Source organism: Syngnathoides biaculeatus, chromosome 16 (assembly GCF_019802595.1).
Source record: "Syngnathoides biaculeatus isolate LvHL_M chromosome 16, ASM1980259v1, whole genome shotgun sequence".
NCBI lineage: Eukaryota > Metazoa > Chordata > Actinopteri > Syngnathiformes > Syngnathidae > Syngnathoides > Syngnathoides biaculeatus.
In genome coordinates this window covers 546,639-570,626 of record NC_084655.1, presented here as the reverse complement: position 1 = coordinate 570,626, position 23,988 = coordinate 546,639, and the positions used below count along the sequence as shown (strand labels likewise).

Here is a 23,988-nt window from a genome sequence, read left to right as displayed (position 1 = left end):
AACATCCAAGTGGTCGCCATATTAGTCGCGTCATCTGTCCTTGACGTCATCTTCACTTCCGCCATTGAAAATGCGCAGTGCCTGCTACTATGGAAGCCGAACAACAGAGATATTCAGATTTTTCCAACGCCCCTTCTGACATGGAAGCTCTTTTTGAAAAGGACAACACCACACATCCGAGTGAAGTTACCGGGGCAATATTACACTATTGTTTTGAGCCCTCAGGGCAATATTGCACTATTGTTTCGAGCCATATTCAGATGATATGCCATCACGGCCAAACCGCATCCCGTCCCATCCACTTCCGCAGTGGAGAAGAGCTATCGCGGCTCATCGCAGCCGGCCGGGTGTGGGTTATGACAGAGCCAAGCGGTGCTGCTTTGTGTTCACAGTCGAGCCGGCGCGCTTCATGCTTGCACGCGACAGAGTCACGCATTCTCAGCTGGGTTCTTTAGAGCCGCCCCCGACGCGCAGCCTTGAACACACATGGGACCATATTGGCTGTTGGTTTTTCATTAATAATATACCAAAAATCATCCATTTTATGACACTCGAGCTTTAATATAGCAATATAGCAGGGTGTTCAAATACTTATTTTCTTCACTGCATCATGATGCTTGCATCATCATGCTTCAATGTCTTCACTGTGGACTGTGGCTTGAATTCAGAGTTTGGGTGTCATCTCACTAAATGCCTGCGGCCCCCCGGACACCCCGCCCCCTCCCATTTTTTTCCCCTCTCATCAGTCCACAAATTCTTCTTCATTTCTCTTTAGGCCAACTGATGTGTTCTTTGGCAAGTTGTAGCCTTTTCTGCACTTTTTTTTTTTTTTTTTTTAAATCAGAGGGACTTTACAGGGATCCTTGCAAATAGATGAGCTTCACACAATGTACTTAGAAGTAACTCCAGAATTACAGATCATTTTAGCAACTTTAATCAATCAAAGTACGCTGTTCTTTTGAATAATGTGTTGAATGACCCATTTTCCTCAGCCTTTCAAGGAGAAATGCATGTTCAACAGGTGCTGGCTTCAAATAGGGGCCACCTTTCTTCACACCTGTTTTTCACAAAATTGATGACCTCACTGAGTGAATGTCAAAGATGTTTTTTTTTAATACACCCCTTTCAACGAATTGCCCAATTGCAAAGCCTTAAGTATGTGGATATCATGAATGCTGGGTCTTGTTGGTTTTCTGAGAAACGACTGCACCTACTAGTAAGTTTTTTGACATGTAGCAAGAAAAAATATTCTGAAAATGTGGATAAATCTGGCTGTCACTTTGGACTGCTATTATTTTGAACACTACGCTACAATCTGCTCAACCAACAAATGATGCAAAGTTTAAAAGACGCAAAGTGGTTTTTTTTTTCTCCAAAAACACCTGTTAGGAAGTAGCTGCACATTTAAAAAAGTTGTTGAACCCCTTCTTATTTGGTTATCTGCCGTTGTAGATTTTGTTGCCTGTAGCGAACAAGTTGGGATCAAACTAACTGCACCCTGGCAACAAGGAATGAAAGTTTCACATTCTCAATGTAATACCTATCACTCAATTCTATTACGACAATGAAACTCTGGTATATTATGGTTGTTATTGCCGTCCTGTGATAATGGAAAAAAAAAATTCAAGTGTTGACTATTTTTCACTATTTTTCGATATAACGGATATAATTTTTATCCTTTCTCGAGTTATTTAAATGTTTGTACTGTTTTAAGTGTTTATAGACCTAAATAATCTAAGTACCGTAAATGCTCTCAATACATACCTCCAGTGAATTTAAAGGGGAAATTTTAGTGGTTGACTTGCACTTATCGCAGATAGATTGGAATCCAACCCCCGCAATGGGGGTGGATGGGGTGGGTTGGGGGTTGGGGTGGTGTGATTGTACAGTGTTTTATTACCCTCACCCCCCAACCCAAAAAAAACTGGAGTAAATAACCGTTGGCATCTCACCTTGCCATCAATGATAGCAGAAAGGGATAAGTAGTCAAAAATCTCAGTGCAGTATCTCCAGACTGTGACAGAGCCGTATTTTCTGAGGCACTCATCATAAAATCCGTAGACCTGGGTGATTTGTCGAGACTCATGATTTCCCCGAATCAGAGTTATCCTGTCTGGGTAACGCACCTGAAAATCAAAACCACATGTGTTAAAACAGACAAGCATTAAGCAGACCAATTACAGGCAGCATGAAAAACACAACTTCCATTGGAATTTCACCACAACCACACCTAGCACAAAGAGCAACATTGCTACATAAGAAGTAACTCGAAAATTATGTACAAATTGTAATCAACGACAATTGACCTTTCTGATCTGTCAATCACTCGTACAATAATAGCCAATCAAATAGCCACATTGTCTTAACCCGTCTTGACACGCCGCCTCTCGCCATATTGTCCCATAAGCAATGCCGGTTGTCTGTAGCGTGGAAAAGTTAATGTTATGAAGAAAATAGTCCTCAGATGCGCATGGGGAATGTGCCGTTGTGATGAAAGATATCCTGCTAGGTTAGAAGGGGCCCGATTGATTCATTTTACAAAGCCTAAAACACACTTGAAGTGACGAGATATTAAGGCTTGCAGAAGAGCACACGTACAACTACATGTGGACAATATCAACAAACACAAGGCTATATGCTCGAAGGTAAGTGAGGGCGAAGTATCTTCTCTGAGTTTGATTTAATTATTATCAGTATCAGGGCTTTATACATTGGAGGAGAACAACTTCCACTTTGTTGCTGTATCACTGACCTGGTGAATGAAGCGTGTAATGTTTTATGCCGAAGACTCGGGTTAGTGATACGTAGATGCGCGATGTCATGCAAGATAAATATCTATTTGCCTATTTGTATAACATGAGACTTTTAAGACAGGGCACTGGGTTCGACTATGAGTCAAGTCAAATGAATACTTTCGGAAAGAGATGAGGCAGGCTCTCGATGGACAGGAAGAGCTCCCACAAGACTGGACGACTACAGCCAAGGTGATCAGAGAGACAGGCAGGAAATGACTTGGGGTGTGTTCTGGTAGGAAATGGGAGAAGGAAACTTGGTGGTGGAACCCCAAAATACAGGAAGTCATCCGAGGAAAGAGATTAGCGAAGAAGTGGGACAGTGAGAGGACTGAGGAGAGGCGAAAGGAAGACATCGAGATGCGACATTGGGCAAAGGTAGAGGTGGTGAAGGCTAAACAAGAGGCATATGACGATATGTACACCAGGTTGGACACGAAAGAAGGAGAAAAGGATCTCTACGGGTTGGCCAGACACAGGGCTAGAGATGGGAAGGAGCTCCAGCAGGGAAGGGTGATTAAGGATAGCAATGGAAATGAGTTGGTGCCAGTAGTGTGCTAAATAGATGGAAAAAATACTTTGAGAAGTTGATGAATGAAGACAATAGACAAGGAATAGTAAAAGAGGCAAGGGTGATGGACCAGGAAGTGGCAATGATCGGTAAGAGCACTAAAGAAAGGCACTAAAGAGGACAAAAAATGGAAATGAAAAGAATGAAATGGTCCTGATGACGCTTGTGGAGGTATGGAAGCAATTTGGAGAGGTTGCTGTGGAGTTTTTGACCAGCTTATTCAACAGAATACTAGCAGGCGAGAAGATACCTGAAGATGCGGGAAATTTTGCTTGTTCCATTTTAAGAACAAAGACAATGTTCAGTGCTGTGGGAACTATAGAGGAACACAATGAAGTCATGGGAAAGAGTAGTGGAGGCGAGACTCAGGACAGAAGTAACCATCTGCAAGCAACAGTATGGTTTCATGCCTAGAAAGAGTACCACAAATGCAATATTTACCTTGAGCATGCCAGTGGAAAAGTACAGAGAAGGTCAGAAGGAGCTACATCGTGTCTTTGTGGATCTGGGGAATGTCTATGACAGGGTATCGAGGAGAACTGTGGTACTGCATGTGTAAGTCGAGTATGGCAGAGAAATATGACAGAAAAGTACAGGACATGTATGAAGACAGCAGGACAGTGGTGTGGTGTGCCATAGGTGTGACAGAAGAATTTAAGGTGGAGGTGGGACTGCATCAAGGATTGGCTCTAAGACCTTTCCTGTGTGTTGTGGTATTGGATACGCTGACCAATGAGGTTAGACTGGAATCTACTAGGACCATGATGTTCGCAGATGATCTTGTGATATGCGGTGAAAGGAGGGAACAGATGGAGGAACAATTAGAATGATGGAGGCATGCACTGGAAAGGAGAGGAATGAAGATTAGCAGAAGTAAAACAGAATATAAGTGATTGAATGAGAGTGGTTGAGGGGGGCAGAGTGAGGCTTCTCCAGGGAGAAGAGATAGCAATGGTGGATGACTTCAAATACTTGGGTTCAACAAACCAGAGCAACAGTGTGGTAAGGAAGTGAAACGGGTCGAAGCAGGTTTAGAAGCGGACCTTTCCCACTTATACGAACTGAAGATGAACGTTTGAAGCTCAGTCAATTGCATAGGTGGTCAAGCAAAGTGTGCACTGCACTATCCTTGACTTTCATTGACAATTTCTGCCTTTTTTGGGAGTGTAAAAATCTTTACAGAGCAGACAGTTTCTGTCTAAATAGACAAGGGGGTTAGTTATTGGCTTTGTGCATCATTCACCACCCTGAAAAGAAAAGGTTTACAAAAATCCAGGAAAAAAGGATCCAGTTGTTCCCAAACAACTGGAGGAACAAGAGATAAGGTGAAACAAGGTGCACAAAGATTCATTTGACTCATCCAAACAATCAGATGGGCAAATGACAGATGGAATCTGCCAGCACTTTAACTCTCCCACACCTCGTCCTTCCCCATTGGAACCATCCATACCTCAGAATTTCCACTCTATGACTATGACATCCAAACAATCTGCAGTAGATGTTGGTTCCGCCTCTCCCAGCCTGAATGCAATGTTGGGTCTTTAGGATAACTTTTGTCAGCAATTGAGTGCAGCCCAGACCAAGCCAAAATTTTCCTCCCATCCCCCCTCGCCTGAAACCACCGTCCACTAAGAGCCAAAAGGCCCCTCCTCCATCTATAAAGACTTATCTGTAAATCTGACTGATATTTACCGGGTCTTTTCCAGAATAACTCAGCCCAATGGAAATCAGGCACTTTTAATCCGATAATTAAAAGGGACAGAAAGTTGGTCAGAGATAAAGCGCAAAAAAAAATTAGAACTTAGTGAAGATAAAATGTGAGTCCATCATTCCATAGTCTCCAGCTATCTCTACGAGAGTAACTCTTTTTAATATCAGGTAACTGGGTAACAAATCAATGTTGATTAATGAAATCAGCACAACCTACGATCTAGATTTTTTGTTATTAAATGAAACATTGTTAACAGAAAGGAGCTGTAATGCCGTTTTAAATGAGGCAACACCAGCAAATTTTTATTTTATGAACAAGTGTCAAACAAGGAAAAAGGGTGGTGGTATTGCTTTTATTCTTAATTATTTCAACGTAAAGTAATTATACTGGTTGATTTGAGCTCTTTTGAATCCGTAGACCAAGAAACAATGGAAAATGTATGGAGGATTTTTCAGTTATTTGTACTGAGTACAACTATTTTGTCACAACAGGGGACTTTAACATTCATGTTGACAATAGCGTGGAAAAAAACATCCAGAGAACTTTCTGCAATAATAGACACATATGACCTCTCTCAACTCAGACTCACAGTTACATGTTAGACCTGGTCTTGTTCAAATTGTATCGATTGACAAAGATATGGCTATTTCTGACAAATTTTTGTGTATTTTTTAATTACAGATTCTTCCAAAAGTTCAGAAAACCTCTATCTCGATGAGGAAAAGGTACATAAATGAGAGTACTGCCACTAAGTTTATGGAGACTGTGGCTGTGTCACAGACTGAATGCTGAGACAGTTGAACATTTGGACAATTTCACCTCGAAAATCACAAATACCATGAATGCTGTCGCTCCTGCTACAACTAAGACCATCCTGAGGCAACCGAGAACACCGTGGAGGAGCACAATGATGCGCAAGAGCTCTAAATCAAAGTGTAGGAAAGCAGAACGCAAGTGGAGAAAAATGAAACTCCAAATTGACCATGACCTCTACAGTGGCTTTGTAATTTTAACCAAGTTAGGGCTACACAGCAGAGCAACCTGTCAAGTTTCCATAATTATTGTTCCGACACGATCAGTGTTCGACCATTCAGCGTCTGTGGTTAGTTAGCGAGTCAGACTCAGTGTCATTCCCGTCCGAAAATCCATCCAAATATTCACCATTATTTAGAGCCACAGGTTTAAATCTATATGGATGTATTACTCCATCTTCCCGATTAACAGATACTGCAATTTCTTCATCAGATGAAGATAAATCCGAGACATCAGCACTGTCCGTGATTGTGTATTCCTTTGTTTGTGCGCAGTCATGTGACTCGCCAAAATGGCGGCGCCCATGAAAATTAGACGCAAATACTTCTTCACTGTAAGTGGGAGAACTTAAAGTTAACACCTGACTGAATATTTTTTTTATTCCTTTGTGTATCTTGAGGTGTTTGTTGCACACGAGTTGTATAAAATGACTTACAAAAATCCACTGCAAATCCTCACGTCATGGTTTTATGTTCAAAATCCAAAGGTAGTGTCTGCTTGATTATGTTTGTGTCACAGAGATGCCAAGTGTGAATATTTATCTTATTTTGGCCCATCCAATATCCGCGCGTTCGTGCATTCTGCACAGGTTTAAAATTGTTCAGAGTGGACAAGATGAGATGCAACTGTGTAAATTACTTGTGCTGCTCGTGAGCAACTTAGCGAGGAAGTGGCTTTCATGAGCTCAGCATCTGTAACTACAGGAAATTCTCGGGTTAAAAGGTTTCAACTATATAACACGTGCCCTGTCCACCATTTTGTCTAGCTACTGTGCATATTGCTTGTCCCTGTTTGTACGGTGGGAGTATCTTCGCATTTTTCACCCTACTTTTTTGACAATACTGACAAAGGTACTTCTTACCATTAATGCAACTTCTTGTGCTTTCGTACGTTCATGCAGGCGTTGAGACTTCCATTTCTTAATCATTATAATTCAACATGATTCGCCATCATGATGGTACGATGGTGAACAGTTCTTGCCGACATAGGCATGTCTTTATTCGTTTGATTATTTTGTCTTTATGCAAAGTTGGCAAAATGTTGCCTGGCAACGTCTAGTACGAATGCTTTGGCATACTTCCCATCTGATCAGCAGATATATACAGGACTGGAAAAAAGTCTTGGCCCCCTTCTCTGTAATGGCTGCAGATCACTTTTAAAGTTCACACGATCTTTGCCTTTAATGAGTCCGTCTTCATGTATTGAACTACGTTCATAAAGCCTGACTTCTGGCTGGTTGAAGTCGATGACTGGACAACTATAGGTGCGCATGCACTGCCAATACCACTGCCTGAAGTTGATGCTTCACTATCTTGATATTTTAGAAACAGATTCATACCAACGGAAGAGGAGAGTCTTCACCAAATCAGCGTGTCTCCTGTTTTTCCGGTGCGACTCCAGCGCTTTGATGCCTATCTTTCCAAGCTGGTAACTCTGCTTGCACAGATGGCAGTAAAACATGTGCCGATCTTTTGGATCCCGACGAACCCAGCTCCCAAACTGCTTACTTTCAACCCAAGCATCTTGAAAAATGCACTTCCCCGTGATACAAGTTGGATCGATGAAAGAACTACGCTATGTCATAACGAAGACGAAGTGAAATGCCTACTCACAGAAACGAACAATGGAATATCGATGACAAGATGGCGACTAGTGAACACAGTGACTTCCTTTGATAATTTCCGGCTGTTTTGGACGCCAGAGGGATAGCTATTCTTTTTTTTTTTTAAAATTAGATTTTTTTTTTTAAGCTTTGTTGTTGCATTTTGTTTAACACATCACCTGAAAGTATGTCTTGATTTGTTGCATGGTCAGCTAATCTCATAAAGGTTTTGGCTGCGACTTTTGCTGTTTTATTTGTAAATCCATTTCCTAATGATACTTTGTCTATATTTGATGTGATTTGATGATATTTGATGAAAACTGGACTCAAGATGATGTGAAAACGGCCATAAAAGGTATCACATCTCCAGGGTTCATACTCAGTCGGACCCAAAAAATTTAAGGGCTTTTTAGGGCCATTCTTAGGGGCTGACACGAAAAATTTAGAGCCATCGTGGGAAATCAAGAGTAAGGAAAAGACTCACCCAATGGTGCCATCTTGGTTCATCAAAGGTTCCAGTACCTCAGTACCTGTGACAGTGATCACCTGTCGCCCCTTGTGGTAGTTCTCATTGATATGACCATTGTCAAGGTCTTCAAATAACGGTATACAGAAAAATTGATTCTAACTACAATTGCAACTATATACATAAATGTCTTCTACTGATGTCTGTCTCAGCACCCCTACTCTAGCTCCTTGAGCCTACCCAGTGCCTCCTCGATTTGCTGCTGCAGAGGTGCCAAAGAGGCTCTCTTGTCCTTTGCTCTGCCTCTGAGTGCATTGGCCTCGGTGATAAACCTCAGCTTCCTCTTTTGTTCTGCCTGCTCACACAGCCTGTCAGCCTTCTCAATAAGCATAGCTATCTCAGACTCTAGTCTGGCTTTTTTGGCTTTGAGGCTGTCTATCTCTGCCTTAGCTGCCTTCCTCTTCTCTGCCTGTTTTGATGCATCCTTCTTCTTTTCCTTCTCTAGATGCTGGACGTAAATACTTCGGGCAGAAAACGCAGCGACTGTAGGTGAGCATGCACTGCTAGTACCACTGCCTGAAGTTGATGCTTCACTATCTTTATATTTTAGAAACAGATTCATACCAACAGAAGATGAGAGAGTCTTTGCCAAATCAGTGTGTCTCCTTTTTTCCCCCGGTGCGACTCCAGCACTTTGACGCCCATCTTTCCTAGCTGATAGCTCTGCTTGCACAGATGGCAGTAAAACATGTGCCGATCTTTTGCATCTCGACGAACCCAGCTTCCAAACTCCTTACTTTCAACCCAAGGATCTTGAAAAATGCACTTCCCCATGATTCAAGTTGGATCGATGAAAGACGTAACGAAGACGAAGTGAAATGCCGACTCACGGAAACAAACAATGGAATATCGACGACAAGATGGCAACTCGTTGTCAACACGGTGACTTCCGTTGACAATTTCCGGCTGTTTTAGACGCCAGACGGATCACTATTTTTTTTTTTTTAAAAAAAAGATTTTTTTTTTTTTTTTTTCGGGAGAATTTTGGCGGTAGAGGTCCTCCCTTTGATTTTTTTAAATTTAAGGCCTTTTTAAGGGCTTGACCGTTTTTTTGCGGAATGTAAAGACTTTTAGGAGCCCCGAAATGCACCTTTGAAAATTTAGGGTTTTTTAGGGACTTTTGCATCTCATAAAGTTGATGTAACATAATTCGTCCAGGGAACGGAAGACTTGAGAAAATCTTACCACTTAAATGGTATAGAAGTACAACAAATTTGGATGACAGCAAAGTACTTTCTCACAGCAGCAGAGTTCAAGGGTAAATATTGCGCACTTCTGCAAGATTTAGACAAAACGCGCATTTTTCTGCCATTGGAAGCGCAAAATAATGAACCATTTGAAGAATATAGAATTGGAATGACTGCATGTTTTAAAGCAAACAGTGGCATTCCTAAAGATCACACTCCAGGGAGTGTGTATCGAGGGCAATTATAAAATACTCTTCATGCGGATTGAAATAATCCTACAAAACAATGAATTGAAAAACATTGGGTTTACCAACTGGCAGCCTGTAACAATACGTTAACCAAGCACTACATGCAGAAAGAGTGCTACAAAATAAGAAAAAGAAAGTTGACACCTTTCTGACAGAGGAAGGAGAAATTTATGGAGCTTTATGCGAAACATTTAATAATTGTGGCTGCAGATGAGGAAGAGGCAGGGGACGAGTAATGGGGAGGGGATGCAAATTTGATCAAAAAGAAATTATTTCTTAGTGTTGTGGAGAAAAAGGTCACATTTCACGTGACTGCCCAAAAAACAAAAACACCCACCACCGCATAACTAGAGCAGCCATCAAAAATTTCACTACTAATGCTCCCAAAATGCAACTTTTTAATTTGCCCCATTCGTTTGTTAGGAAGAGATGGCTTGCTGAAACTAGGACTGGGCTTAATTCCCTCTCTGACAGGAAATAAAGAAGTAAAAAGAAAAAAAAAAGGAATTACTGGGAGGACAGTTAAATATCTTACAAAATAGGAATCCAGCACTCTATTATTACACCTTAGATATTCCAAACAAACCTCCCACAAGAACAGGTGATTTCTTGCTGCAAACAGCTTGAGACATGATTGAACAACCACAAAATGACGTAGGAAGTGAGTCATTGGATGTGACTATGTACTATAAAATACAGTAAACTTATAAAGACCCATACCACACAAAATCATGATTGATTATCTGTATTCAGATGGTATTTCAATCGTGGTGGCAGGAACAAGACTGACTGACAAACTAAATGCATTACACAAGGAATGAACACCCCCACACATCATTGCACAAACTAAACAGGAGAGGAAGAGTTTGGGACAATTTGTATTGATAGTACGAAATGTTCCTGATTGGACAGAAAAAGAACCAGATTTGGATTGGGACGACTGAACTGTATAGACTATCTTATTGGACAGTCTTAAACAATCCAAGACCAGATGCTACTGTATTCACGGTGGTATCACAATCTACACAGACTACTAGAAAAATAGGAATAGTGACAACTACAGGGAACACAGTGACACATGCAGAGCTACTACAAAATTTGTTCATAGCAGTTCAATTACCAAAAGAAATAGCCATATGTGAATGTGCAGTACACACATCAAATATGGACAAAGTATAATTAGGAAATGGATTTACAGCTAAAACAGCAAAAGAAGTCGCAGCCAAAACCTTTATGAGATTAGCTGACCATGCAACAAATGAAGACATACTTTCATCTGATGTGTTAAACAAAATGCAACAACAAAGCTTACCAGCATAACTAAAAATGTGGAAAAATAAAGCTGCTACATTATAAAATATATATATAAATATAAAATTATGTCAGCACAGATACAAAATAAATGAAAAATTCTACCAAAAACCTTTTTTAAGTGCGTGGCAATCTTGAGCCATGGGAAGTCTCAGGTCTCAACAGGGGGAATGGTAGCCCTGGTACAAAGGCATTACATGATCCATGGATTTAATTTGTATGCAAAAAATTTTTGTAGGGCTTGTTTGACCTGTGTGCAACATAATCCACAAGGGAATGTGCATCCAAAACGTGGTTAGTTTCCTCAAGATACACATCCATCAATCCCTCCGTCCATTTTCTTAGCTGCTAATCCACACAAGGGTTGCGGGGAGTGCTGGAGCCTATCCCAGCTGTCAAGGGGCAGGAGGCAAGGTACACCCTGACCTGGTTGCCAGCCAATCGCAGCCCACATGGAGACAAACAGCCGCACTCACAATCACACGTAGGGGCAATTTGGACACAATGATAGATTTAGTCTAACTATATATATATATATATACACATTACAGCCATGTAAGGGTCTCATTCCATTCAAAACATTGTTTGGGAGACCATACCATGACCAATATTTTCCACATAATGAGAGACAGATGAATAATGAAGGGGAAAAAAAACCTCACAAGTGGGTCTCTTTCAGGAGTTATTAACAACCCCAAACAGCTTCAAAAATTGCAATTGAGTTCATTTGTTGATTATAAGAAAGTTATTGCTTTTGAAACCGTTGTTAACACAAACAAAACTAACTTGTTTTTATTGGCCACTTGTAAGATAGCTATTCTCATTCCCACTGCCAAGGTCACTGTTGTCCGGTTACACATGGGAGTGAGACTGCTGTCATAATGGTGACAAACGGTTAAATTTTGCTGTTGGGTGTTGAATGAAAACGCTACCCGTTATTTTCATTTTTCTGTTCGAGTGGTACCTCAAGCTCCCACCCAAAAATAAATAAATTAAAAAATAAAATAAAAACTAGAAAAAATGTTTAACTACATACAAAAAACTTCTCCAAAACATTGTGTTGTTTGCACAGATCCAGAGATAATACCAGTGCTATTAATTGATAATGAATGCAAAAAAAAAAAAAAAAGTTGGGGGATTCTGCATATCCATGAACTTCTTTTGAAAAACAAAAAACATTGTTTTCTAATGGTGTGTCACTCGGAAATTTCACATGCATCAATTTGATGGGACTGGAAATAAATTGGGAAATTTATCAGCATTGATTTGTAAAACCATTTTTGTGCCATTGTCATGGCGGTGCGGCAGTAGCTGTCTTTTTGATTTTTATTTTACGCCGGATGCCTTCCTGACAACCCTTCAGCATTTATTCGGAGAGAGAGGTGGAGCCAATCCCAGCTAACTTCAGGCAGCGACAGACTACACCTCGAACTGGTCGCCAGCCAGTCGCAGTGCAGATGTCGACACAATCACTGAGCGGGAATCAATCCCACGCTGCCTTCAATCAAAATGTCCCTCTGAGGGAAACCCAAACTACAACGTGGCCCACACAAGAAATGAGTTTGACACCCCTGCACTACACCATCAGAAAAAAAAGGAACAAGTTACTGTGCTTTAATCACTTTATTACTGCCATTTGTCTATTCATCCTATGTCTGTTTATGAATTAACAGCTACTGTACATGCAGTTTTACCCGAACACAGGTATAGACTGAGCAGTAGCTGAATGACATGGACAAAATAGCAGAAAGAAACACGTGGATACATCTTACACACCGTAAAAGGTCATCTCAGCTGAGTCACCAAAGGGAAAGGTGAGCAAAGTCCAGCATATGGTGGGTGTAGATTCATAGTATCTGAAAATACCTGAATGCTGGTGAAGATTTAAAAGACACTTGACTCATTTAAGGGTGAGTTGGTTGACATGACTTCAAAATGGCTAATATGATAGCATGTTGGGCTGCAACATTGACAGCCGTAATGATATTTTTGTTCATATGCTACTTTTGGACACCTGTAAAGCTGACAAAAATACATAACAGAACCAATAATTATACTCAGTCAACTATGCCTACCACACATAAGATAAAGAGGCGCAACCTCATTTCAAATCACATTCGAAAACAACTATGCGGGAGTCACCGAGGGATGAGGGGAGGACTCCATGTGTGCCTCTCAATGAATCAGTTAAGCAATTTTTCAATTCCTTGGCAGAGTCTAATTGCTGGGGATTCCATTTATGGGCTTATGCTAAAGGAAACCCCCATTTTCTTCTCACCATTTGCCAATTTAATGTTACCTTGAACCCGAATGCCATAAAAAGAGTATGTATCCTATGGAGGGAGTATTTTAACCGAAAAAGCCTGAGAAAGATTTTTTCATTATTATGATTTGGGGTTTTTTTTTTTTTTTTCCAAATAGGAAAAAAATAGTTATTAATGTAGAATGCAGGTAACAAGTGAAACTACAGTTACATCACATGCATGGGCCCTAGGGCACTAATCCGTGTCATTCTAGCAGAAATCCCAACACAGTGTACCCTGGAGGTAATGACCAAAACAACTTCTAACACCACTTGTCAGAAATGGAAACGTGTTTATCCAAGAACTAAGGCAGTCAATGATAAACTGATATTTTCTACTAATGTTGCATTGGCTAATTTCTCCTGTGTTCGCTTTACAGGGACAGATTTTAACGTGGGAAGTCTCAACAAAACATGGTGTCATGATATCCATCTGCAAACTGCCCCACTGCTCCCATGCAGCGATGTGTGGTGGTGGTGTGTTGATCAAAAGTTGTATGACACACTGATAAATGCAGCAGGAACGTGTGCACTGGTATCACTCCTCTTATCCGTGACTGTTTCCATCGATAGCAGAGGATATACAATTGGCCGCATCCATCTTTAGACCGCCCCTTGGGTTCTCCCGAAGGTGAAGGTCCTCTTGGAAAGATGGAGGTCCGACATACATTGATGCAAATGGCATTTCAACGGCGTACCAGATGAGAGTCAGTTGGTTAACGAGATTGGTGCTGGATGGGAATCCATCTTGTTTTGGATAACTCTGAATAAAAACGTTGACAGAATCAAGTAAATACATTCCAATGTACAGAAACTTGGTAATTATACGGATCCAGGCTTTATTGCCATAAGGGTAGAACCAGCTGCAACCTCACTCATGACGTTCCAGAACCGCATCGCGGTCGACATGCTCCTGGCCGAGAAGGGTGGCAACTGCTCAATGTTTGGTGACCAGTGTTGTAACAAGATGAAGGAGCACTCTGGTGTAAACACATCAGCCTGGTCTGAGTGGTGGGGAAAAAAAAAAAGAAGTTTGGCAAATCTAAAAACTTGGTGTTCTCTGTTCCAGTTTCTATAGGTGTTGACAGACAACAGGGTAATGACAATGATATTGTTGACCACGATGACGTTATGAATTCTCTTCCAGACCTGTTCTCTGATCCAGAAGATTACAAGTAATTAGTGCTATATTTTCCTCCGAGTGTAACTATGTAGAATAAAGCCGAAAGGGTGATCTATTAGATGATGTGAGGATTTGAGCAAATGTAGGATAAACAGGAGGATAATGCACTGCTCTAGATAACGGGGCAGCCTCCTAGCAGGAGATAGCAAGAACAAAAATGTCTAATCATCAAAACTGTTAGAACTGCTGCCTGTTCAAGAAATGATGACCACATGTATTCAGCAATCTTCCACAGACGCACATGAACAAACATGTACACCCTTTTTCCAACTGTTTTGGTTGCCGTATCCTTTTTGTAACATCCATGTAAATAAGGGGCGTCTTAAAACTAAATAAATAGAGGTGCTGAGGAGAGGATAATCAGAGAGTGCAGTGGTGAATTGTACGAGACAGTTCCTCTCATCTCTCCTCGCGAGACTTCAACTGGTGTCTTTGCTTCCTTTTTTGTCCTGTTTAATGAATGTCTGATTGGTGAAGCTGACAGTAATACATCAAGATGTCATGGCTTGAAATCATGCATGGCACGGAAGGTTCCCCTGCTTAAACCAGCACATGTCAAGGCCCGTCTTAATTTTGCCAATGACAATTTGGATGATACAGAGGAGTCCTGGGAGAAGATTTTGTGGTCAGAATGGAACTTTTTGGTCATAATTCCACTAACCGTGTTTGGAGGGAGACGAATGATGAGTTCCGTCCCAAGAACACCATCCCTACTGTGAAGCATTGAGGTGGTAGAGTCATGCTTAGGGGGTGTTTTTCTGCACAAGGGACAGGACGACTCCACTGTATTAAGGAGAGGATGACTGTGGCCATGTATTCTGAGATTTTGGGGAACAACCTCTTTCCCTCAGTCAGAGCAGTGAAGATAGGCAGTGGCTGCGTCTTTCAAAATGACAAAGACCCGAAGCACAGGCAGGAAACCAAGGAGTGGCTCTGTAAGAAGCATATCAAGATTATGGCTTGGCCTAGCCAGTCTTCAGACCTAAACCCAATAGAAATATTTTGGAGGGAGCTCAGCAACAGCCCAGAAACCTGTATGATTTATTAGAGAAGATCTGTGTGAAGGAGTGGTCCAAAATCCCTCCTGCAGTGTCTGCAAACCTGGTGAACAACTACAAGAAACGTTTGACCTCTGCAATCTGGACCAAATATTAACATTGTTTTTCTCAGGTGTTCAAATACTCATTTGCAGCTGTATCACACACATCGTTTAAAAAAAAAAAAAAAAAAAAAAAAAACATTGTGATTTCTAGATATTTCTTTAGATTATCTCTCTCAAAGTGGACATCCACCTACAATGAAAATTTCACACCCCTCCATGATTTTCTCAGGGGGAGAATTTCCAATATAGCAGGGTGTTCAAATACTTATTTTCTTCACTGTATGTATTATTTGTATTTATCTATTTTTATTCAGCATGTTTTTATGTATGCACTGAAGCAGGAGAGGCTCTTCAATTTCATTATACACTTTGTATGATGACAATAAATGGGATTAATTCATTCATTAACTTCTCCGTTTGTGTGTCTGTGGTGTGCTGCGCACTGCCAACTCAGCACAACAATTTGAGTTCGTAAAAATTAGAGACCATTTTATTTATCAATCACTTAGTCAAGGTAATTGACCCCTCCGTACAGGGCACTTAACCACGCCTCCTGAAGTGACGTCACGCCATGTGCGCTGACGTAAGACAAACAGTAAAAATGGCAAATACAATACAATCCATTCTGAACTGAGACAGACTCCATGCTTCTGATTTCATTCAAATCAACGATATATTATAGATTCTAAATACAATACATTCTTAACTGAGAGAGACGCCATGCTTCTGATTTCATTCAATCATTCACATGTAGCAATGTTATGCTAGCGGAGAACGTCTCATTCATTTATAGGAGACGTGTATTAAAAATCAAATTTAGGGCATATCTTCGTGCAAACACAGTCTGGTTAAGCTTCTGGCCGCGAGCCAGCAAGAAATCGATACGTTTGTGCAGTCCGATCATCGCTAAATATCGCTCAACAAAGACTAAAAAAAGTGTGTCAATCGTTCACACGCAGCAGTGTTATGCTAGCGAAGAACTTTGAATTCATTTATACGAGACATGTATTGAAAATCAAATATAGGGCATACCTTCGTGCAAACGTGTTCCGGTTGATATTAGATGGATTTAGTTGATGATGCGGTCTTCCACAAAGTTTTATCCATCGAAGGCATTTTTCGTACTGGGTCTTCGGTTTTGGAAAGGGTACGAATCGAACTCCACCAACTAGCCTTTCAGGATACCTGTCGTCACTATTACAAAGTCCGTGACTACACCCCTTAACCATATTTTTTGTTAAATAACCCAAACACGCGATAAAACGCTAACTAAACCTATACTGGACCATGCAATGTTGTCTGAGAAAATGGCGGTAGCAAAAACGGGCTTTGGTTTATGCAGATCTCTGGCCTCTGATTGGTCAGTGACGGAGATTGCGCAATATCCACGCAGGGGTCAATTATTGCGACAAGCCAAGGAACAGGTATGTGTACCTTGAGAGCTAGTAGGAGAAGAAATGTTTCCACACTGTAGAAGCCCCTGTCAACAAAGTCTCCCATGAAGAGATAATTCGTCTCCGGGACATCACCACCAACCTGTTGTAAACACAATACACAGATATTTTAGACAAATACAATATTTAATCACAAAGTGATGACCCGATAGTTATTTTTCAGGTTTGATTTTTTTTAAATTACATTATTCTGAAATATTCTGGGGTGAAGGAAACTAACTCTTTTTAGGTCGGGAGTGTGTGTACCATCTACAACAAATAACTTTTATATAATAAGGGGGAGTTCAGGAGAGGTGGGTCGGCCCGAGGAGACATTTTTAGCAATGAAAAAGTACAAAAGTGTATGTAACCCAACCCAAAGTTTTGGTATTGAAACCACCGCCTATCACAAAACGAAACGGGAATTTTCAGCTGGACACCCCAAAAATTGCCTTCAAAAGCAGCATGTGTGACGCTATGAGCAAAATGAAAAAAAGTGTGCAACAGGCTCTGGCAAGCGTTTTTAGCGATAAAAAGTTGAAACGTGTATAAAAGCCAGAACAAAGCTTTGGGATTGAAAAGTCAGGAGATTCAAAGATTAGATTCATATATCCACTATTCAGAAAAGCAAACAGGAGGCCTAAATACTCCCAACTTTAAACTATTACTAAGATAACCAATTTTAATACGGCGGAATGGTTGGGGCGGCTGCAGGGCATTGGTTTCAGTTCTGAGAACCTGAGTTCAAATCCCGGCCTAGCATGTCTGGAGTTTGCATGTTTCTACCTGGGTACTCCAGTTTCTTCCCACATCCCAAAAACATGCATTAATTGGAGACTGTAAATTGCCCCTAGGTTTGATGGTGAGTGCAACTGTTGTCTGTCTCCAAGTGCCTTGCGATTGGCTGGCAACCAGTTTAGGGTGTACCCCACCTCTTGCCCGATGACAGATGGGATTGCCTTCAGCGTTCGCATGACCCTTGCGAGGACAAGCGGCTTGGATGGATTACAATACCTCAACTGGTAGCACCACAATGAGGAGTGCAATTATTGGTTAGAATTCAAATTCCCAAAGCTCTCATTTGTTTCTAGTCGTCTTAAATGCTCCAAGAACCCAATAATCGCATCCACGTTAATAGCTTGGTGGCTCTTCACCTAATTATATGGCAGTGCTCCATGGGCCAGGCCCACTTGAGTTGGATGACTGGATAAGTGCACAGCACTTTGCCGGAAACATCCACTTTTTGTATGTGTTCGGTTAGACATGTTGATCCCGTTTTCGTTGTTATCTCTATGGTTACACTTTTTTCAAGCCATGCCCATCTGAAACAGTTTTTTTACCCCATGGTTTTTACCAATTTCCCTGGCACAATCTTCATCTTTTCGCTCCAAGACTTTCGCCACACTGGAAAACGTGCAACATATATATAACAATAATATACAAAAAAATACAATAATATATATCATATGGGTACGTATGTCAATAAGTTATATCTATGCCGTAGTAAACAGAATGCTTCCCTAAGAAATGTTAACATCAGAGTGAAAATGCCAATGAAATACCGCCAAAATGGTACCAGAAATCGGAATGTTGTCGTCGTAATAAACACCAAATTTAATGCAAACAGATAGCAATGCCGTTTTTCGCATCACAGCTGTGACTAATTTCACGACGAACGTTGCCGATAGATGCTGGCGGCCAGTCTTGATCACAGCCTCGCCCCGCGTCAAGCCGTTCCCCCCCCCCCCCCAAAAAAAAATCTCAATGAATTACAAGTTTCACAACAGTGACATTTTCAGCTGAAAAAACTCTGAATTCTGCGAATCCGCGGAAAATTCTCATCCCTGATTCATTAGGTTGGGTCTCCATGAGGCAGGCATAGCAATTACGGGACATTTGAGTCTTTGTGCATGTAAAACTGTCAATTCACTTGCATGTGTCCACAAGCACACATCCCTGGGACTCTTTCACTGTGTGTGGGGCCACTCACTTGACAAATAACTTCTTCATACAAGTATTGTTTGAGTACCCCCTCACTTATACTTTGGTTCTATAAACTTCAATAATTTAATTAGTTAATCGTTACACATTTCCGTTGTATAGCAAGAATCCCTTGTTCTGCATGCTTCTCTTATCCCTGTCCTAGCTGGTACTGTCCTTCCTCAGAGGGTATAGCACTACACCACCAGGCAAAACCTACAATTTATGTAGGATTCTTGTATAAATGTAATGATTTATCAGTTTTCTCTGTCTTTATTTTCTTCTTTTCTACCTTGTTCTGTTCAATAAACAAGAAAAAAAATTAGGAAGGCTTAAAACTCCAAAATGACAATTAAAATGTTTCAGCAGAAAAGCGATACAGATGTTCCATTCTGTTTGACCTGACAGCCGAACAGGACAAAAACTATAAATAAATATACATAAAAATGAGAATTAGGAAGACCAGGGTGGTTTTCTTTCTGGGCGTGAAACAGTGGACCACCTTTCCACTGCTGCTATCACGAAACGCCTCATCTGTCAGCCTATCCATGACCACAGCAAAATTGAAGGGGGTCAGAACTGATCCCTGATACAGGCCCACCGCCACCTTAAATTCTTCTGTCACACCCACAGCATACCTTCCCACTGTTCTGCTGGCCTCACACCTCCTGTACTATTCTCCGCCACACCAGACTTATGCATGCAATACCACATTTCCTCTCTTGGTATTCTGTCATTGGCTTTCTCTACATCCACAAAGACACAATATAGCCCCTTCTGACCTTCTCTGCACTTTTCCACTTGCATCCTCAAGGCAGATAATGCATCTGTCGTACCCTTTCTTGGCATGAAACCATACTGTTGGTCGCAGATACTTCTGTCCTGAGTCTTGCTTGAACACTAGGGAGGATGGATTTACCCTTCATAAGTTTGCAAGAGACTGGTTCGTCGTGAAAAATGGATTGCATGGGTGCAGAGGACAAGAGTTCGTGGGTTCCAAATAACAGGTAGGTGTGTATACAGCTACAAAAAAATGATAGTTTGGGGAGGACCACGGAATCAGTCTCTCATAACGTAGCAAAAGATCCGCGTACAAAATATGTCGATGTGCGTGTCAGACGGCATCGGGCTGCTGCGTCGCTACGCCAGCGAAGGCTGCGCTTCGGGCTCGCGGACGATGGCGGTTCTGAAGAACCCAGCCAAGAATGCTTCACTCAGCCACGTGCGCGCAGTAAAGCGCCCCGGCTTGACGATGTTGTTCATCCCGTACTGCGGCGGCTATGAAAAACCCTCTAAAGCACCACGGCTCGTCTCCATTATAAGCCACCACAGCGCCGAAAATGAGCCACAGCGGCTGAGGCGCCGCGTTCGGCGGTCACGGCTTCTGTGAAGGCTGCACATCGGGGTTTGTGGGTGGCGGCGGCTCTGAAGAACCCAGCCGAGAATGCCTCACTCACCCGCGTGCGCGCAGTAAAGCACCTCGGCTCGATAGTGTTGTTTGTCGCATACCACGGCGTCTATGAACAAACCCCCTAAAGCAGCACGGCTCGGCTCTGCCTCACTCAGCCACATGCGACCACAAAACGCAGTAAAGCGTCCCAGCTCGACGGTGTTGTTCATCGCGTACTGCGGCGGCTATGAACAACCCCCTAAGTAGCAAGGCTCGGCTCCGTCGTAAGCCACACCAGCTGGCAGCGATGAGCCGCGATGGCTCATCTCCGCCGCGGAAGTGGATAAGTAATATTGCCCCGGTAACTTCACTCGGTTGTATGGTGTTCTCCTTTTCGAAAAGAGCTTCCGTGTCAGAAGGGACGTGTTCATCTCCCATGGTTAGGGTGCACCGCGTGTTTTCATTGGCGAATGTGCTGGCAAATATGGAGACAACTTGCATGTCGTAGAAGGACACTTCTGCAACTTTGCACACGGATGACGCGCTCTCCGCTCACATTTATTTTTTCGAATAGACATTGAAGTGAATAATGTTATATGTATTTTCATTACAATATCTATTTTAGAATGTTTATAGGGATGACACTTAGGCTTTAATACAGTGCAGTCATCACGTCCCATGTGCAGAAAAACATCTCCAAAGCATGATGCCACCACCCCCATGCTTCACAGTAGGGATGGTGTTCTTGGGATGGAACGCATCTTTCGTCTTCCTCCAAACATGGTTAGTGGAATTCTGACCAAAAAGTTCAATTTTGGTCTCATCTGACCACAAAACCTTTTCCCGTGACTCCTCTGTATCATCCAAATAGTCATTGGCAAACTTAAGACTGGCCTTGACATGTGCTGGTTTAAGCAGGGGAACCTTCCATGCCATGCATGATTTCAAACCATAACGTCTTAGTGTATTACCAACAGTCACCTTGGAAACGGTGGTTCCAGGTCTTTTCAGGTCATTGACCAAGTCCTATCGTGTAGTCCTGGCCTGATTCCTCCTTTCTAAGGATCATTTAGACCCAAAGAGGTGATATCTTGCATGGGGCTCTACTCCGATTGAGACTGCCCGTCATGTTTAGCTTCTTCCATTTCCTAATGATTGCTCCAACAGTGGACCTTTTTTCCCCACCAAGCTGCTTGGCAATTTCTCCGTAGCCCTTTCCAGCCATGTGGAGTAGTACAATTTTGTCTCTGGTGTCTTTGGACAGTTCTTTGGTCTTGCCCACGTTACAACTTTGAGTCTTATTGATTGTATGGGGTGGACAGGTGTCTTTATGCAGCTCAGGACCTCACACAAGTGCATCTGATTCAGGATAATACATGGAATGGAGGTGGATCTTTAAAAGCAGACTAACAGGTCTTTGAGGGTCAGAATTCTATCTGATAGGTGTTCAAATACTTATTTGCAGATGTTTTGATTTTTCAGCCAAATAATTTGCTTCACTGAAAGTGACAAGTCATTTGATCCTATCTTGAGAGTTGACAGCAATAGATTCAAAATACAAATGGCACACCTTCAATATGAACTGTAGACCTATTATCCACTCCTTGTAACTACAATAATGAGGGTATAAATGCAAAGTTGGGCATGGAGCAATTGAGCTTTCATTTGTCCTGTTATTTTTCCTTTAAAATGTGAGAGGCATACATACAAACTGTTATTCCTAAACCGTTCATCTGATTTGGATGTTAATAGCCCAAAGTAAAGCTGAAAGTCTTCAGTTGAAAGCAAATCTAATTTCTTTCATTTCAAAACCATTTTTGCGGTGATTTGAGCCAGACCAGCAAAAATTGTGTCAATATGCCATTATTCATCTATAAGATAACTTACTCGAAAAAGCTCCTTCAAGTCATAGAACTGACCATGTATATCTCCACAGACCTGTAAAATAGAGATTCACGGTCACATAAGAGTACGATTTTCAGTTGTAACTAATAGCCAACAACAGAAACAGAAAAAAAAAAAAAAAAAAAGACTTACTGTTACAGGAGAGTCAACTCTCTGGACATTGCTTTCCTCAACCAGAATCTCTCTGTGACAACACAATGAAAGCAAGAAATTCACGTGGGTTCAACTGAAAGTTGAAACTGGGTGATGGGTAGGCAGTATCAAAACATAAGCAGAAATATCCAAACTGATGCAATAAGCTATATTGGCCTGATGCTCAAATATGGAGGGAAATAACTCATACCGGAATAGTTCAACAAGTTCAACACCTCAAATAATTTTGTACTCAAAGTACAACTGTCATGAAATTGATGATTTTTGGTATATTATTAATGAAAAACCCACAGCCAATATGGTCCCATGTGTTTTTTCACCACAATACATGATTTTGACGTATACAGCTTTTTGTAACCCCCGCCACAAAAATGCTCTCGAGGGATTTGTTTTCGAGAAGCAGGAAGTCACGTAAAGGACAGTGGCGCCCCCTAGTGGACTCATTTGTTTCCATTAGTTTTACCTCCGAGAAGGTAGCTCGTTGTTCCTTCGTGTTAGCCAAAATGCCAGCTCAATTCATTGCTGGACATTGCTCGAATGTGTTGCTCAGTACTGCGGCGTCTGTGAACACCCTCCCTAAAGCAGCACCGCTCGGCTCTGTCATAGCCGCGGAAGTGGATGGGACGGGGATGCGGTTTAGCCGTGATCACATATCATCTTAATATGGCTCGAAACAATAGTGTAATATTGCCATGGTAACTTCACTCAGTTGTGTGGTGTTGTTGTTTTCGAAAAGAGCTTCGGGTGTCAGAAGGGGCGCCGGAACAATCCGAATATCTCTGTTGTTCGGCTTCCATAGTAGCAGGCACTGCGCGTTTTCAACGACGGAAGTGACGATGACGTCAAGGACAGAGGATGCGACCAATATGGCGACCACTTGGATGTCGAGGGACACTCAATTGCACAACTTTGCGCATGGATGACCCACAATCCGCTCACATTTATTTTTTTGTATAGACATTGAAGTGAATACTGTTATATTTATTTTTCATTACAATATCTATGTTAGAATGTTTATAGGGATGACTTTAAATATACTATATGTAATAAAATATTTTTCCCCACATCACAAAAATTATTGAATTCATCTTAGTTGGATTTTCTGTTTCTGCAATTTATCAAAAATATCGGTGGATCTGGGACCAAATGCTTCGTTCTGTTACTCAATTACTTCAAAACAAAAGAAGAGCAACTTATGTTAACTTCTTGATTTCTTTTCTTTGTGCCCTGTGTAAAGTGGGCTATTTAGTAAGACAGCAGAATTTCTGAACACAGATGTTTTGTTTCGTTTAAAAATATATATATTAAATTCAAAATAATTCAATTCCTAATAATCTAGGTTGCCCTTCAGTGTGATTGTGAATGGTTGTTTCTATGTGCCCTGGGATTGGCTGGCAACCAGTTCAGGGTGTACCCCACCACCTGCCCGATGATAGCTCGGATTGGCTCCAGCACTCTTGCGATCATTATTATAAGGATAAGTGGCTCAGAAAATGGCTGGTTTTAAATGAGACATTTTACTGCACACATGACCTTACTTACAATGAGGTAAATTAAGT

At 41.5% G+C, this 23,988-nt stretch overlaps 1 protein-coding gene and 1 long non-coding RNA gene across 4 annotated transcripts in view; both read right to left on the bottom strand.

The window, feature by feature from the left end:
* The window catches only part of LOC133514829 (serine/threonine-protein phosphatase 4 catalytic subunit B), a 47,247-nt gene that overhangs the window by 16,885 nt on the left and 6,374 nt on the right, over positions 1-23,988 (bottom strand). For all 3 annotated transcript variants that reach the window (XM_061846831.1, XM_061846832.1, XM_061846830.1), the window contains exons 3-6: positions 22,409-22,460; positions 22,259-22,309; positions 17,003-17,104; positions 1,953-2,126 (exon numbers count right to left, since the gene is read on the bottom strand). In XM_061846831.1, the coding sequence (XP_061702815.1) occupies positions 1,953-2,126; positions 17,003-17,104; positions 22,259-22,309; positions 22,409-22,460 (379 nt within the window). The remainder of the gene's footprint in view (positions 1-1,952; positions 2,127-17,002; positions 17,105-22,258; positions 22,310-22,408; positions 22,461-23,988) is intronic.
* On the bottom strand, positions 12,485-15,804 carry LOC133514830 (uncharacterized). Its single transcript, XR_009798866.1, has 3 exons — positions 15,128-15,804; positions 14,154-14,287; positions 12,485-14,046 (listed from the first exon to the last, which is right to left on the bottom strand). It is a non-coding gene; the product is annotated as an uncharacterized LOC133514830 (long non-coding RNA).